Source organism: Orycteropus afer, unplaced genomic scaffold, assembly GCF_000298275.1.
Source record: "Orycteropus afer afer isolate SDZICR_OR568_19922 unplaced genomic scaffold, OryAfe1.0 scaffold00514, whole genome shotgun sequence".
Taxonomy (NCBI): domain Eukaryota; kingdom Metazoa; phylum Chordata; class Mammalia; order Tubulidentata; family Orycteropodidae; genus Orycteropus; species Orycteropus afer.
Genome location: NW_006922101.1, coordinates 574,685 through 593,562, shown reverse-complemented (window position 1 = coordinate 593,562; position 18,878 = coordinate 574,685). Strand labels below are relative to the sequence as shown.

Below are 18,878 nucleotides of genomic sequence, written 5' to 3'. Positions count from 1 at the left end.
CTTTACTTACACTGTACTTAACTAGTGATTTTAGAATATATGTAAGATACCCAAAGTTAGTAAATAATAACAGTGACTGAAAAATATCCAGAGTTAGACTTTAAGCTAGCTGTTTCCAAATGGGAGTTAAACTGTTAAGAAAACAGTAAGCAGGGAGTTAGTTGGAGTCTTTCAAGACTCTAACTGAGCCTAGAAGGAGATTATCTTCCTCTTTTTCGATTTATTATACATTTCTTCCAATCACAGAAAATAGACAAAATATGGACAATATTCTTAATATTTATGATTGAGGAAATAAAATTATACAAATACTAAAGTGAACTGTGGAAGCTAAATCCTTAAGTTGTTCACTAGTTTAAGGCTTAAAAGTTAAAAGAATCATTCTGGTGATACCAAGATCAATTCAAATAATATATATAGAGAGAGATTTTTCACAGATAATATGTATACAGAGATATTATTTAACAAAATCCAATTGGATTACAGTTCTATTTTGGGAAAGCTACCCCATATGAAAAAATATCCCAAGAAGAAAATGTCAAGGTATTCAGACATTAAGAAAACACCATCATACCAAAATATTAGAACTGCCTTATTTTCAAAATAAAGAATCAGTTTCTTATGGGCTTTGAAGCTTCCAACTGCATGCAAGCTGATTAAAAATGTGTCTCATAGTGACACTTGTATAAAGTTTAGATGAAGACACTAGTACAAGAAGAGTACCTTCTAATAGAAAAACAAATGATGTAATTCATATTTTAATTGCATATTCACAAGTGAGCACCTGATTTAAAGAAGAGCAAACTAGTTATAGAAATTTTTTTTTATGGGAAATTGACTTTTACCTTGCTTTCTTCCAAGCATTTGTGAATGGTAAAAAGATAAAACTCAATAGGAATTTTTTTTTTAATAAAAGGTAAAAGCAATATATGAATATTAAAAATTACTGCTGTTGACACTGAGCGCCTTCCAGTATTTTCTGACTTGTAACAACCGCATGTGACACAGTAGAACTGGCCCTGTCAGGTTTTCTTGGCTGTAATCTTTACAGTTAGATCCCCAGGCCTCTCTCCTGTAGACTGCTAGATAGGTTCCAACCTTCAACCTTCAGCTTAGCAATCAGCACTTAACTTTTGCAGTACCAGGGTGCCTTTATTAAAAATGACCTACTTACAATTTTATTCTCTATAAAAATGCATTTTCTATCCTCAACTGAATGGCACTTCACAAAAATGAATGTTTTTCCTGTATGTATCAGTAACATACTGAGCAGAGTAGGTAAAGACCAACTGAAATAAAAATGATTCCAAATGAAAGAACAACAAAAAAGGACCTTGGAGGTAATCCCTCAAATATCAGATGGGCTAGGTGAAGACCAGTAAAATGACCCTAACATCTATCTTCTTATATTTAATATGCAATTGGTTCAAATTTGAAGGAGGTCTGGTGGTGTAGTGGTTTACGTATTTGGATGCTAACCAAAAGGAGCTCTGATAGCATAGTGGCTAAGACACTTGCCTGCTAACCAGAAGGCTGGCGGTTCAAACCCACCAACCACTCCTCGGAAGGAAGGTTGGGCAATCCTACTTCCGCAGTGATACTGCCTCGGAAACCCAAGGAGGGGTCTCTATGAGTCGGGTTTGACTCGACGACACATAACAACAACAACAACCAAAAGGTCAGCGGCTCAAACTCATGAGCCTCTCCACAGGAGAAAGACGAGACAATCCACCTCCATAAAGATTTGCAGCCTTGGAAACCCTGTGGAGGCAGTTCTAGTTTGCCCTATAGAGTAGCTATGAGTCGAAATCAACTTGATGTCAGTGGGTTTAGCTTTGGTTAAGGTTGAAAGTGATATTTAAAAAAAAAAAAAAAAAAGTGGGAGGGCAAGTGATCTAATTTCAAGAGTATAGTAAAAAGATATTAAAGTAGCCAGGCTAGATATCACTGAATCCTTTTAAGAGAAGCTGTCATCCTGTGCCATTGACTTGAGTTGATTCCAAGTCACAGCGACCCTATATGACAGGGTACAACCGCCCCACAGGGTTTCCTAGGCTGTAATCTTTATGGGAGCAGATTGTTAGTGCTTTTGTCCTGTGGAGTGGCTGGAACCACAAAGCGTTCAGTTAACAGCTTAGCCCATAACCATTGGGCCATCAGGGTTCCTTTTAAGAGAAGCAAGTGAATCCTATTTCAGTCTCATAAAACATGCTGGCTGTAAAATAAACATATTCCAGCTACTTCACATTTGCACAGTGATCAAGACTGTGACCTCTGCAGGCAGAATGTCTGTGCTTGACCCTCAGGTCTGCATTCTGCAAGCTGTGTGACATAAGCAAGTTAATTTCCTCCTCTGTGCATCAGTCTCTTCGTCTACAAAATGAAGATAATTAGAGAAATTATTTCATACAGTCATTGTGAGTTAAAATACGCAATTCAGTGAGTTAAAATATGCAAAATGTGTTGACCTGTGCCTAGAATACAGCAGTGCAATATAAGTTTAGCTATTATAATTTATGTATTATCCCTTCAAAATTGAAATTTCTTGAAGGGGGGGATTTTTGTCTGTTGTTGTTTATTGCTGTTTCTCAGGTTCTTAGAACAGTACCTTGCACGTAGGAGATACATTAGTGTTGTCGTTGTTAGGTACCGAGTTGTCTCTGAATCATAGCAACACACAGCACAACTGAATGAAACACTGCCCTGTCATCCACCATCCTCACAATGCTTGCTTTACTTGAGTCCATCAGCCATTATGCCAATCCATCTTTTGTCATTCCCAGCACAGCAGACCATATGATTTTCTTGATTATAAATGGCCAAAATCAGCTCATTTCAGCTCACTAATGCCTAGGATAGGGAGATCAGGTGGCACAGTGGTTAAGGCATTTGACTGATATCCAAAAGGTTGGTAGTTCGAACCCACCAGGTGGTCAGTGGAAGAAGACGAGGCAATATGCTTCTGTAAAAATTTACAGCCTCAGCAGCCCAGTGGGGGTCACTATGAGTCAGAATCGACTTGATGGCAGCAAGTTAGGTTTTTGGAATGACTAGGATATCGAGCTTTATGTGTTTCATTTCATTTTTAACAACTTCCAATTTTTCTAGATTCCTACTTCATACATTGCAGTTCCGTGAAATACACAGAAGACACTTAATGGTAAATTAATAGTCACTTAGTAAGTATTTTAGGAGCTCTGGTAGCGTAGTGCCTAAGGCAGTTGACTGCTAACCAGAAACCTGGCAGTTCAAACTCACCAGCCACTCCTCAGAACGAAGGTTGGGCAATCTACTTCCTGTAGTGATATCACCTTGGAAACCCAAGGAGGAGTCACTATGAATCAGGTCAGACTGGAGGGCACATAACAACAACGACATACTAAGTATTTGCTCTCCAAAATGGTGAGGCATTACTTGTGGAATGTTTTAATACAATGAATATATACATATAGACAAATATTAGTTACTTATTATAAGGCAGAAACTAAAAAGCAAAGACGTTTTCCTAACAGTGTATTTTAATGTTCCTGATCTAAGTAAATCCACTTTTGATTCTGAAAAAATACAGACATTATCATCTTTTCTTTCTAATGCTGTAGAGAAATGCCATCTCAGTAACTAAAATTGATCCTTGTACTCACCAGCTAACCACAATGAAAAGTGGTATTAGATGCAATATAAAAACCTATACATTTATGCCATAATTATTGCCATTACCCTGAGCAGGGGAAGTGTTTACCTGTTCCATTTTTAAAAGTAGAAGGTGAGATAAAAATTAGCTCTAGAAGCCTGAAATGTACTTCTTAGCAAGTCTATTTAGCTGTTGTTCCACTTGGTTGCCTAGAAATTATGGCCAAAGGATGAAAAAGAGGGGAGACTCTCCTCCCAGACTTTGCTGAGTTTATCTTGTATTACCCTACCAAAGTCATCATTTCACATATCACATTGGACGTATATACGTAGTTCCCAGGCTACTTGTTATATATTTTATCATATGAATTTTTAACTTCATTAAATAATAGAAAGGCACATGGAATGCACACACACACACAAAAGCGTAATCCTCAATTTGTTCATGGATTTGTCTCAAGACGCAATGTTCACTGCATATACACATAATAACAGTTTGTGACCGTCACTTGGAGTGCAGTACCAGCCTCAGTTACGTGCTTGGTAGTTCCCATATGCCATGAGAAAGCAGACCCACCGGATCTTTGTCAGACCAATTATGCCACTGTGTGTGAAAATCCACTGAGAAATGCCCTTACAAAAGAAGGATTATTAAGCCTATATTATTGTTTCAACACTCTCTCCCCACTTAACTCCTACAGCTTTTCATTTGGAATTTAATGCTGAAAACATAATAGAATGTAAGACAAACTCTAATATTGCCATTTAAAAACTTCTTCATTACATTAGTGGAACAATTTGGGACAGTTTTATGAAAATACTGATGTGTTAATTATGTCTATGTACAGTTCTTAGTTGGAAAACTTAAAATACCTAAGATGTTAATTAAATATAACAAGTCTCCATAAAAACTGAAAATTGCAAAAAGCACTCAATATGGTGCATTAAAGTTAGATGTAATAAACTAAAAAATATACTTCAATTATATGCACATTACACATGGTACAGATTCATGTATTTTTCAGAAAAACTATAGTAACTTGTATCAGCTTTTCATCATTTCCAAGAATAAGTCTAGAATGGTGCAAATGGTTAACATGCCCAGCTGCTAACTAAAATGTTGCCGGTTCGAGTCCACCCAGAGGCACCACATAAGAAAGGCCTGGCTATCTACTTGTGAAAAATCTGTCACAGTTTGACTCTGACACACATGGGCTCCACAGCAATAGTAAGTGTCAATGAAAGGTAACTTTATCATCCAGGTGTCCTGGTGCCTCAATGGTTAAACACTGGACTGGCTGCTAACTGAAAGGCTGGCACTTGGAACGCACCCAGAGCTCAGTAACAGAAAAACCTGGCAACAAGGCAGTTCTGTCACCTGGGGACAATGTGAGTCAAAAACTGACTCAGCGGCACCTAACAACAATTCTTATTCCTCTAGTTTCATAAAATAGTGGGGAGAAGGTGGTGTAGAGCCATAGGTTCTACTTTCATTTCTCTTTCATTTCCTTGTTTTTCTCTCAAAAGTACAGAGGCAGAAAATGAGTAGAGAAAGGGCAGTTGAACTGAGTATCTTGGACTGAAAACAAAAGCCAAACCAACAACAAAAACTGGGCTAAATAAGCGGAAATGGAGCTTTACTACATTTTCCACTTGTCTACCAATCATATCAAGCCGTGATGGTTAGTGGCACTCTATGATAACCGGGGCCCAGCCAAAATTTAAGCCCATTTGCCCTTTTGAAGCCCGCTCACTTGTCCTTTTCAAATACAGTCTCACCCTGTCTTCCCCAGTCTTAGCTGTGGTTTGAGACACTTGGTGCCTTAAGGGAGTTCTCAATCTTCTAAACTACTGAAGACTGCCCTCCTTCCTCACTGCCCTAATCAAAATCCCCATTTCTTAAGGGCTATTGATCTTCTTGAGGGGCTGACCTAATTATCTGCTTAAAGTAATTCACACCCAGGTGTGCAAAGACTCCCTAGAACTCCTCCAGAGGTTATTTGAATTTTAAAAGAAGTGCCCCCGTTGACTACCAGGAGCTCCTTAGGAGTGCTTGGGAGTTAGAAGGCATTTCTCTGCTCCCACTCCTTGCCCTCCCCACGTCTTCCCCACTGCCCGTTTTTCCTCAAGTGAAAACACATTCCCTCATCTAAATCTTTTAGCAAATCCAGTAAACAGTTCTCTGTACAGATATTCTAAGTTTTCACCTTTAATAATTACTGCTCACCATGAGCTCAATGAAGAGGGAAATTCATCCTTTTTCAGTGAGCGAGGATTGGCAGAGTGAACTAGTAAGACCTGCAGGAAAATATAAATCAAAGAATACAGAGTCTCTTGTCTGTGGTTTTCCCCAAACATCCATTTTTGCTCAGAAAAGGATGTCCAGAAAAGTACTGGAAACCCATGTTTGCATGGTCCTTCTTCAGAAAATCCTCTTAAAACATGTCAGAAGCCTACATGTGACCAGTGCCTCACTTGTATGTCTGTCTTTACATTTCCTTCAGTTTAGCTTTATGATTTTTTAAGGATTTCTTGTTTACAATATCACCAGGAGAAAAGAAACGAAGGAAAATCAGAGAATTTCTCATTCACTACTGAAACAACAGTCCTACACCACATAGACAACAGGGACTCTAGTCAGCACTGTAGGTAGCCTTTCATCATGGGAACAACCACCCAGCAGGAAAGAAAATCACAATTAGGGTGCTCTCAGGGCCTGCTATAAAATGGGCAACCCTATTCCCGTGATCTAATGTGGATGGATCCAAAGTCTACCTAGCCTCCAAACCCAGGCCCTCCACTCATTAGTTCAACAACTATTTAGGAGTGCCCCCTATATGAACAAGACAAGTTAGAGGCCGGCCCTGAGTTCCAAACAGTTCTTGCCTTAGGTATATTATTATTGTTTATCTCTGGTGAGGACACTATTCTCGTTGTCATTTTATCCCCATCCTAAAACCTCACACTGTGTATGGAACATATATCAAATCAACAAGTTCTCTACAAAATGAAAGGATTAAAAAATCAAACATCGAAGAAACATATTTTGCAAAGTTACAGATAATTATTCCCAAAGAGGTAAGAGATATTTCAAGCTGCGAAATCACTTCCAAAGAATCTTGATAGGTTCTCAGGAGATAGTCTCAAAAATGAAGTTAGGGTTAAACTGCTTTGTCTAATCTTGAGGGGTTTTATTATTGTCATTATTATTGTTATATATCAGGTAATATTTACAGATCCAGGTAATTAGATCTCAAAATTACACATATAGCAATTTTTTAACCTTATCTTACTAGTATTAAGCACAGTGTGTATGACTGCAAAAATATGAAAAACTGTAATTGTTCCAAGCAATTATTTTCAGATGGTTTTTCCCAAATAAGGGAAAACATACTATATACAAAGACACAAATTCCACAACTGCCCTCAAATGCTGGTGATACTCTTGAATTCTGACTGGATCCCTCTTCATAGAAAGTCCTTACAACACTAGATTTCCATCAGAGCTAGCAAAAAGCCATTCACTTTCTCAATTTCTTCACTTCACAAATAATGATGCTTTTACTGGAAGTCTGAAGTTTGCTCTGAAGATTAGATGAGCAAACATATATGAAAATTCTTTGAAACTTAACAATCATGATGCAAATATAAAAACTATCACTTATCTTTCCATAATCTAACAAATAATAAATTAAGCCCATGAGGGCAAAGGTTTTCTAATTATTCTTTTATACCCAGTAGCAATACTGATATTAAAAATAGTTTTTCAAAAATCTTTAATGATTGAACTGCTCCAGACAGACCAGTCTCTAACATTCTCATATCCTTCCACAGGTTTTGTAATGGAGAATTGTTGTCTTGTGGTTTACTATACACTGTCCAAGGGCTAAAATACATAGGGGAATATGAGAGTCATTCCAACAGTCCACAGTCCACAGCCTCTTCCCTAAATGGTAACTTCCAATCATCACACAGGAGATTGGCCAAGAGACCCGAGATCCAGATAACAACAACTGGTGGTGGGGAGCGGGTGGAAGTGTGTGCCTGAGCAGTGAACGCATGGCAATGTATTGAAAGGTTAAAAAAAAAAATCAAGAATATCAGAGGAATGGCTGAGACTTCCAAAAGCTCTTCGTGGTTGATAAATGCTGCTGGAAGGAGTATGCTGTTGACCATTCTGGTTCTGCTTAGTAGTATACTAAAGTCCCTGAGGTGTTAGAATTTTTTTACATTGATTTATTATGTTTTTCCAATCATACTAGTAAATAGCCATATCTTATGCCGAAATCTCTAAAGGAGTGGTTCTCTAGATGTTTTGACTGCTTCTACAAGAAAACATACATTTTATACAGCAACCAAAGCATTTTCACACACACATGCACACAAACAACTGAAAGAAAAAATTGCACAGAACAATGTTTACTTGTAATATAGTTGGCATACTCTGATTTTTTTTTTTAAATTTCCCATCTTGCTAATTGTGGTTGAGACCTACTAAATTGTTTTATGTCTCAATATTGTGTTGAAATGTACATTGATAACTATGTTGATTTCAAATTTTCTTTGTCCTTCACAAATGATGTGGTTGCATATTAAATTAACTCAAAATTCTGGCTTTTATTGTTTTTTTAGTCGGTTTTTGAATTGATGTGATTTGTTACAAGATTCACATTTTAAGTATATCGATTGCGGTTTACTACTGAGGAGCTCTGGTAGCGCAGTGCCTAAGGCACTTGACTGCTAACCAGAAGACTGTCGGTTCAAACCCACCAGCCACTCCTCGGAAGGAAGGTTGGGCAATCTACTTCCACAGTGATACCGCCTTGGAAACCCAAGGAGGGGTCGCTATGAGTCGGGTCGACTCCACGGCACATAACAACAACAACAACAACCGCAGATGAGGAAACGTACTTCCAAGGAGCAGAAAGTGACAAGGGCACTTTTCATCAGCTTCTTGCACTGGTCCTCATGCCCAAAGCAAAGTGAGAAATTGAGAATAATTAGGGTTTAATTCTGAAATTTCATTGTAGTTTCACTGGCACTTCTAAAACTCCGTTTTGACAATATTTTAGAATAGCAGTTAACGGAATAAAAAGTCTCAAAAAAGCATTTGGAACTTTTGTGGGTTAGAGTGCATTTCCTATCACTTTCACACATTTTGAAAATAATTCAGAGACATTCCAAGAATTATTGGTCAGCACTTCAGAGCTTGGGAAAAACTTCAATGCAGCAAGTGATGCATGAAATGTATTATAAAATGATCAAACTTCATACAGAGAACACTTCTTTATATATATAATGTATATATTGTTGTTATGTGCCATCGAGTCAAACCTGACTCATAGCGACCCCTCCTTGGGTTTCCGAGGCAGTATCACTACGGAAGTAGGATTGCCCAAGCTTATATATATATATATATACACACATATGCACAACAAACACAGAGAGTTAGTGGGACCTTCCAAAGGATTCCCTGACATAACTTAGAGAGAAGGATTGCCCAAGCTTATATATATATATATATACACATATGCACAACAAACACAGAGAGTTAGTGGGACCTTCCAAAGGATTCCCTGACATAACTTAGAGAGAATATCACTTAGCTAAAATTTCGACATTCACCCATTTGTATTTCGCACCACTATGTAATGTGCTCAATTCTCACTAACATGTAACATGCTCAGTTTTTAGGCATTTACTTGTTTATGTTGTCTCCAGCAAACACAATAGCCTTCAGATGAATGTAGTTGCTTAAATCAGGAAGATATACATTCTTTCTAAATATGACTATAATGCTGAGACTATAATGACTTCAGTAAATCTGATTCAGTTCTAAAATCTCTTAAGGGATTTGACCAGACCAGACCAAACCAAAGTTGAAAATTCTAAAGATACTTTGGCTAGTACTTCAAGATCAAGGAAAAAATGAATCTACTGCATTATCTGTGACAAACATAAAATTAATTCTTCATATTTCTTTTATAGATAATATTTGATATAAATATATACCCAAGCCCTTGCAGGTACAAATGTGGGGATACATGCAAACACACACAGCTATAACGAGAGTAAGACATTACCCTTTACGAAAAGAACTATATCGTGGCCTGGAAAAACTTAATTCGACACTTAAAAAATACTGATTAATTAAGGTTTTAATGCAAAGTAGTCATTTCATGTATTATAGGCAAAGACTGAATAGACTTAATTTTTGTCTGGCCACACAAAGCCATAGTATTAAAATATCTATTGAAAGAATAGTATTTGGGAATTTTTTTTTCTTTTTTTTTCCCAAAAGACTCCAATATGAAGTTCTGCTAACCACCTCCTTGAGAATGGAGTTCCTGGTGACTTAGACATACACTAGTAACACATGTTTTGTATTAATACTGATTGTTTTATAAGTTTATTTATTTCAACACTATTTTTCCTCAAATGCTGCGGAGGGGGATAAAATGCATGGGAGGAACAAGCAGTGATTGGCTGACACCCCACGGCCAAGGGCAGGCTCCAGCAGGTTTCGGAGTAGCAAGGTCATCACTGTATGGTGCATAATGGAGCATCATATTAGAGTGGAATTCAGCCAAACACAGTAATGTATGGATGTAGACGCATCTGAAAGAAGGAAAATAAAGATTTATGCAGGTAAAAAAAAAAAAAAAAAAAATGCAATTAAGAAATTTCCCCCAATGTTTTATGCCCAATATGAATGTTGTGGTAGTGGTTTTGGAACAGCAAATTGTCATTTGCAAATTATGTGTTTGTAAATAATAAATATGCTCAGGAAAAGAAAAAAAAGCTAACTGATCAGAGGAATCCTACTTGACAGCTTTAATTGTTTTTTCTGTTTGTACACAGCATTAGAGTTCAATAGAAACACCACTAAACTCCTGAAAATAAACCTTTATTCTGCCTTTAAAACATTAATGCACTACAAGTGATAATTAAGATTAGTTTTACTGGTTTCAGCTCAATTCTTCCTGAAAGTGATTTCCCCCACAACACTAATGCTAAATAAAGCATTGTGTAATGTACCACAACCGAGACTCTGCTCTAAGGGTTTTTATTAAAAAAATAAATAAAAAGTAAGAAAACAAAGCTTATTTGCGATACAAAAGAACAGATCTCACTATTTCTCCAGTCTTAGTAAATATATACAAGGAGCCTTATATAATCTTACAATTGGTTATATGCAGTTTAAACATAATCGCTTTAAGCAATTATTACACTATATTGCCTACATTACCTCCAACTCTTCACAAAAAAGAGATTCAAAACAACCAATAACATTGGTGGTTTTCGTGAAGCAATGTCCTCATCACAATGCATTTAGTTTTAAAAAAATCAGATTTCAATTTTCAACATGATAAATTCAATAATCTATATTTCTTCAATATATTAATTTAGACTATGATAACACCAGAAGGGGTAATTGTTTAGTAAGAAGGCAATCCTATTTAAAAATGTTACAATGTCTCATTTCTCTAAAAGTGCTCTTGGAAACAAACACATAGGGCACACTGGTTCACAGAATGCTACTGAGGTAAACTGCATCTGTAAAGTTGGAGGTAAGCATAAAAGCCCAGAAGTCAAAAGGAACGATAAATATTAAAAGAAAAGCTAAAAGATCTTCCCAATTCCAGTGCACAGAAATTTCTCAAGGTTTTATTATTATTATTTTCTACTTCAAATACATTTTTATTGAAGACAAACTTAATGCTAGGTAAGGGCTGACATTTGTTACCTTTCTTATGCTAATCCTCAAAACTCTTGTCAGTTAACTTGTTGAATACATGCTCTGAAGCATTTTAAGTACTTTAATGTATGTCATCAATTGCTATCCTTCAGAAAGGAGGGAAAGAATGGTTATTTCTTTTTGAATTCTGTAAAATTTGAATTATAATTTCCCTCTGATCATTCTGTAGATAAGAACTAGAGCCTAAAGCAGAATTATATTCTATTATCAAAATGTCAATCTTGATAGTGGAACATATGAAATTACACATGCAAAAGCAAATCTCAATGGATTTCTGTAGCTATTTTAATATACACAGAGAACGTTAGAAGAATTCTATTTTTTTTTTTTGCTAGAGATAGTATGTTAAGCTGAAAAAGAACAATGAACTCTGAGATCCATGGCTTGAGTTCTAGTTCACATTGTATCCCTAATAATTTTGTGGTCCTGATTCCATACTGGGACTCAGTCATCTTTCCTATAAAATAAGGGACTGACCTGCCTGGTAACTTCTAATTCTAAAATGTGACCATGCTAATCATTTTAGGTATGGTAATGACAATGCTGAGTACAGTCTATTTTGTTTTGGTTTTGTAAGTGTTTAAGGTTCAGATGTTTCCCATATACCAATTTACAAATACAGTGCAATAAAAGTGTAACAGTCCCACAGTTGATATATAAGAATACATGTGGGTATCTCTGGGAGTGTATTTGTGTGTGTGTAGAAAGACAGTTTATCATATATATCATGTGTATACTTTTTACATATGAGGCATGCAATTAATCAAAGATAGAGAACAGCAAGAAAGAATGATTATACTGTATTTTTCCAGGTGTATAATTTATTTCAATCTTTAAATTGACTTTATGATCTAGTATATAACTCACTAATTATTTTATGGTAAGTCTGGGATAAGATTCAAATTGCCATACATAGACTTACATACAAAATTGCATACTCATTGTGGATCAAATCAGCTGGTGGTATTTTCCTTATTTCATAGATATCCAAAGGTGCAAATAATGTTGCTAGAATAGATACCTCCTGACTAAAGACCAGACCTAACTTGCATCAGTTATTAGTTTTTACCCCATGATATCAGGCCAAACGTAAATGAAATCCCACCATACGTACAAAAGTTGTGCCTTTGGAAAGTGTTACTGATTGTAGACAGGAGAATTATATTACAGAACTACAGCAATTATTTTAAAGGATTAAAACTGGAGCAGTCACCAGCATCATTACACAGATTAATTTTTACTATAGTATTTATAGTGTAATATAATACACAAATAAAATTGGTACTTCCTTCTTATGGCTCATAAGTCTACTACATGATGGCAAATAATCCACTTGCTTCCAAAATGCAAATAATTTAAAAAATAAATTGTGCTATATTTTCCTAAGTATACACTGTATTGAACAAAATTTGATCAATTAAAGGAAGCATTATTCAGATTCAATTCAGCAGTTCCTTATGCAAAGAGAACTGCCAGTGGGATTCATATGCATTTTTTTTTCTTGATTATCTCAGGATCAGCTACTAATGGCTTTTAAAATTAATATTTATTCAATTTGTATGCTCTTTCTCCTTGCCCAAAATAAAGTACCTTACTTTCCATTTACTAAATAAAATAAAATATTACTTGTGAATACATTATCTAAGTAACAGCATCACAAAGATAAACTAAACAGCATTTGAGAATAAGGTAGAAAGTGGCAATTGTACTTTTGCATTGTCTGTTAATTTAATTTTTTTGGTTTTTATTAATCTTTTGGAATTATATTACTTTTTTAAAAGAAAATTGAGAAAAATACTCATTGAACTCAGTGAAACACTGGAGATTTAAAACAAGTAAACAAACCAAAACAGTCTTGCCTGTATTATATACATCAAAAGTACAGAAGTACAGTTGTACTGCAAGTCATAAAACTAACACCACCATGGCCAGGTTTACCAGGCAAAAGAAGAAAAAAAGTGGCAAGGTGGACACAATCTCAATAATTCTGTCAAAGATGCACGCTGTGTTCAACAAACACATTCAGTTATGAAGAGTAAAGTAAGGCTTTTGTTTCAATTCCAAAGGTCTGAACTATGAAAACCTGGACTAGTCATCATCGGTTTCTCTCTTTAGTAACTGAATTTCAGAAATAACTCCAGAAACCCTGTCGAAGAGTAACTATAAAATCTGGATTTGAAAGTTTCTAGAGCCTGTGGGAAAAAGATGACAAAAAAAGGGAGAGGGTTGTTACAGACTTTTATTTCTACAAGGCTGTTCAACTTATTTGAGTACAGCCATAAACAGGACTTCTGAGGAACACTTCGAAAAGTCTAATATCCATAAAGATAGCAGAACTGTAAGACACATCACTTAGACTTTATCACTTATAAAGAACTATGATATGGCAATTCAAGGAGATATAAATAGAAATGAAGACTTTAAGTCAGATGAGATCTCAGAGTTTCAATTAACATCCTGGAAGGAATTAAAAGAATGCAACCCTCAAGTTTTCCTCAGACAAGCTGAGTATCAAAAGAGATGAAATTATAAAAATATCCTGCATTCTTTTTTTTTTCTTTTACACTAAGTTGAATCAAAGGTACATATTTTGGCAGTTCAAAAAACTAAAGGCAACATCATTTTTAAAATGATGATAGAAAACCATCTGCTTATGGCCCAGACAAAAACCAAAACAGAAAGGATCCTGTTCATGATGTCAGATGTACCTTTGCAGATGGATCCCCTGTCCCCTGACAGCAATATTGAGCAGATGAAGTGTATCAATTACTAGCACTAATTACATTAAGGGGAACGTGTTTCATTTTCCTTCATTTCATTTTAGGTCAACTATTTACTTGTGGTTAAAACTTTATACATCTTTTGAATACCCAATGACATACTAGTTTCTCAACATCACTTTTGGCAAACTGCACAATTAACTCATTCCAATGGCTTTGTGAGTTTTCTCTTTTGATATGTGGACTACTTTGCTCAGTTAAGAGACTAGCACCACACATTAGTTTATTTATAAGTGTATCACTTTGCCTTTTAAACAGGATGCCAACAGTCTTGATATTAGCTTTTTTAAATATTTAAGAATATTGAACTGACCCTGTCTATGGAGCCAAATGAAGCTTAAGTGACAGCACAGAACATATGAGGTGTTTGCATAAAATATCTATAAATTTGCAACTTGATGTGGCCACTCAAGAGCATAAGATAACACAATTGAGAATGCAAATACCTTTCAGTCACAGGACAAAAAGTACCAATTGGATGACAGCTGACCTCTTCAAAGTTTACATTCCATTTTACCATTTTCTAGGGAAATACCAAGAGTTCTCAATTTATTTGTGGCTGTTTACACATAAAATTAAAAATATGCTATTATTTTAATGGGATTCATCCTTGGTTACAAAAATCTTAAAGGTACCAAAACAAAAGAAACTTCTTCTAATGCCAGATAAAGCAATGACACAACAGATATAAATTCCCCATTCGGTCAAATTTCCAGGTAAAATAAATAAATACCTCACACTCACGTATATCAAAAGACATAATATCAAAAGGCATTTGATGGAGTGTACTTCAAACCTGTGCTTCCTCGGATCGTTGTGACTATTGGCTACAAAAGCATATATGTTTATTTATCTTTGTCCAAATATCTATAGTAAAAGTAGTTTGTACATAAAAAGTTTATTTAGAAAGCTAGTGTTAATAATTTTGCATGCAATAAGGACTTAATATCCCTGTCCTATACATCTTCAATGAGTTCTATGACTGTAAAATAACTTTTCCCTTTGCCTAAATTCTTCCACATTCAACATGCCAAATGTATTTAATAGAAACTATTACTTGATGTTATTTGACTGTCATAATAAATATGTTTTTGAGGTGAGTTCTAGCAGTAAAAGTGTATGTGATATTTAGGGGAGCTTGCTACAGTATTAGACCCAGCAGTTTCCAAAAAGTTTTATTTGCTCTGTGTCAAATAAACTTTGGTGAGTATAAAAAGTAAACTTTCTGAGTGTTATATATTACATAAGCAAAGCTTTCAAAAACAAATTTTATATTTTTTCAAGTTCACCTCAGGGTAGATATATATATATATATTTTTTCCCAGTTTCCATTTCACCAAGAAGCAACTATGTCAAGTATTCCACATATCCAACATATTCTCCATATATCACAATGCATAGCAAAATACTCATACACAGTGTGCATCAATGATTAACATTTTATGTCTTGGATGGAACAATAATTGGCTCATGCAATTAATTTTTGCTTTGAAACTTTTAATATTGAGCATGAAGAATGCAAATGCTTGCAAATAGTTGACATAGAAACTTGATCTTTATAGATATCAATGTAGTTTTGTACAACATTTGCATTATCATTAAATATTTTTCAACCAGTGTTTCTGGCAAAATAGTCAGTACTTCAGTATTGTAGACTTGATACTATATTTGCATGAATCAGCATCTGCTTACCTGTAAAATCTTGAATAATGTATAACATAGCTAAACTTTTACAGTGTCCAATTTGCATCAGTAGTAACTTTAGAAATGTTCTCTCTGGATGTAATTATCCATTTAGTAGCTACAAAAGTGGAAATTTTCTGGTTCAAGCTCACTATCCAAACACATTTATACATATTTATTCTGGAGACAGGAAAGGTAGATGAATTAGGCTGCCAACTGCAATGAGAAGTGCAAAATACTACTTTATTTCCTTTAGTAGTTTAGTGAACCTTAGGTCTAACTCACAAAATACAGTGCTGCGTCCTTCATAGATGGCCTCTGCTTTGTTAATGGTGCGTGGATTAACATTAAATTCCTGCTACTATAAATTTTAAATAGCATTAGAAAACAGAAGACAAAACTTTACATAAGATGCTGTCTCAGTTATTAAGCCTTTTCTAGGATCGTAATTAAATGTATTGGGAACACTTCTTACCTGTTTGCTGTACTTGTTGTTGGTTTGACAGCTGTACTCAGAGCAGTGATCTGATCCAATTGAAATGTTGTCTCCTGCTCCCACAAACGTGTTGGCTGGTGGTAGATCTTGTACGGCCTGATGTTTTTTTCCTGCAGTTGGTGACTGGGGATGAAGCTGGACAGTAGGCAATGGAGAACTAGATTTGTAATGCCTTGCCAGGTCAGGACTGCCAGGCCCACCATTAACAGATCGGTATCGCCCCATGCTAGGGCTGTCTGACAGCTTCTCATTGACACTATCATACCTCTGTCCATTTGGTTTAGAAGCTTCTACAGTGACTATGCTGCTATAAAGTGGCTGCTTAGATTTTTTATTTTTCTTGTCCTTTTTAGGCTTTTTCGACTTGTCATGCTGTTGGGGTGTAAAAAAGTCCTCATGGTCTTTTTTGCCAGCTTCATAGCCATTTTTATTTTTGGACCTGCAGTACCTTGCCATCACTACAATTAAGATGATCAGAATCACTGTCATAATCCCAGCAACCACTCCAATGACAATACTGAGTCTCTGTTTGCTAATTTCATAGCTTGGGTCACCAGCTATGTCCTGGGTGAGTGGGGTGTGCAAACTTCTGGCTATCTGAGAGTCAATTACAGTTGCATTAGAGACACTTTCATTGACAAACACATGCACCAGAGTGGTGGTGGACTGGGAAGGCTGCCCACTGTCATTCACTTGGACCACCAACCTGTGCAAGCCGTAATGTTTTTGGGTGAGTTTCCCCACTAAGGAAACCACACCACTAGTGGAATCAATCTCAAACAGCTTGAAGGGATTCCCTCCCACAATGCTGTAGTTAAGGTCTGCATTGATGCCATCATCGCTGTCTGTTGCCAACACTGTAGCTACTACTGTCCTGACATTACTTGAAGGTGGCAGTAAAGTGTAGGAAATGTTTCTGGGAAGGGTAACTGTGGGAGCATTGTCGTTCTCATCCATTACAAAGAGAGAGACTGTGGCTGTGGCAGACCTGGGAGGATCGCCCCCATCCACAGCTTTGACTCTGAAAGTATAGGTGGTCTGATGTTCCCGGTCAAAGGACATTGTGGAATAAATGGTCCCCGTGTCATTTTCAATGGAAAAAATGTTACTGTTCTCCTCTATGTAGAGTCGCATCTCTGCATTTTTCCCCTTGTCAGCATCCATCACGGTGACCATACCCACCGGGCTGTTGGGCTGCAAGTTTTCTTTCACATAAAAGGTAAAGACGTCCTGCATAAACTTAGGGTCATTGTCATTCTTGTCAGCCACCTGCACAATCACAGTAGTACTGCCCTGGAGCACCGGGATGCCTTTGTCTTTGGCGTTAACTTTAAACTCATACCTGTCAGTCTGCTCTCTGTCCAGCACCGTATTTACGAGGATGTCCCCAGAATTGGGATCGATGGCAAAGATCCCCATCACGGAGGAGTCCAGCGAGTAGGCAATCTCCGCGTTCTTGCCGCTGTCTGCGTCTGTAGCCTTCACTGTGGCGACCCTATCTCCTGGGACATTGTTCTCGAAGAAGTAAACCTCCACCACGGAATGTTCGAAGACAGGAGGATTGTCGTTGGTGTCCCCCACCTTGACTACCAGAGAGTTGTTGCTGGAGAGGCTGGGGCTGCCCGAGTCGACGGCCACTATGACCACGTTGAACTCCGGGGTGGTCTCATAGTCCAGAGGCGCAGAGGTGTGCAGAAAGTACTTTTTCTTGTTCTGGTCGCCCTCTGTGTCGCTAGCGGGCTTGAGCTGGAAGGGCACATCGCCTACCACGGTGCAGGTGACAACCCCGTTCTCGCCCTGGTCTCGGTCGGACACCTGCACCAGGGCGATTGGGGTGTCGACCAGAACATCTTCGGCCACGTTAGCCACCCCGTCCTTGAGTGGGATGCGCCCAATCTTACGAATTTCAATGGAAGGCACGTTGTCGTTCTCGTCTTTGATGTTGAGGACCACCGTGGCCTTGTCAGTCTTAGGGGGCTGTCCGCGGTCTCGCGCCATGACGGTGAAGCGCAGCTGGTTGACCTCCTCGCGGTCGATGCGGTGTAGGACGCTGAGCCAGCCCGACGCCTCGTCCAGGCGCAGCAGCCTCCGCACCGACTCGGTGGCCGCCCCGAACACGTATTCGATCTGCCCGTTGACCCCCACGTCCAGGTCGGCGGCGCGCAGCTGCAGGATAGGGGTGCCCGGGGCGCTGTTCTCCGCCAGGTCGGCCTCGTACACGCTCTTCTCGAAGCGGGGGCTGTTGTCGTTCACGTCGGTGATGAGCACGCGCAGGATGGCCTGCGACGAGCGCGGCGGGTCGCCGCCGTCGCGCACCCGCAGGGTCAGCTCGTAGGAGTCGCGCTGCTCGCGGTCCAGCGCCCCCTTCACGATCAGCTGCGGCTGCTTCTCGCCGTCCGGGGTGTCGGCCACCTGCAGCTCGAACACGCTGCTGCGGCCGCCGGGGCTCGCCCCGCCGCCGCCCTCAGGTGCATCCAGCCGCCGCTTGGAGCTTCCCTGGCCGCCGCCGCTCGCGCCGTTCCCGCCGCCC

At 37.9% G+C, this 18,878-nt stretch overlaps 1 protein-coding gene across 1 annotated transcript in view; it reads right to left on the bottom strand.

The window, feature by feature from the left end:
- Nucleotides 1–18,878, bottom strand: part of PCDH7 (protocadherin 7) — a 598,799-nt gene that overhangs the window by 579,230 nt on the left and 691 nt on the right. The window contains exon 2 of the mRNA XM_042782922.1: nt 16,328–18,878. This exon is cut by the window's right edge and continues 89 nt beyond it. Within this exon, the coding sequence (XP_042638856.1) occupies nt 16,328–18,878 (2,551 nt within the window). The remainder of the gene's footprint in view (nt 1–16,327) is intronic.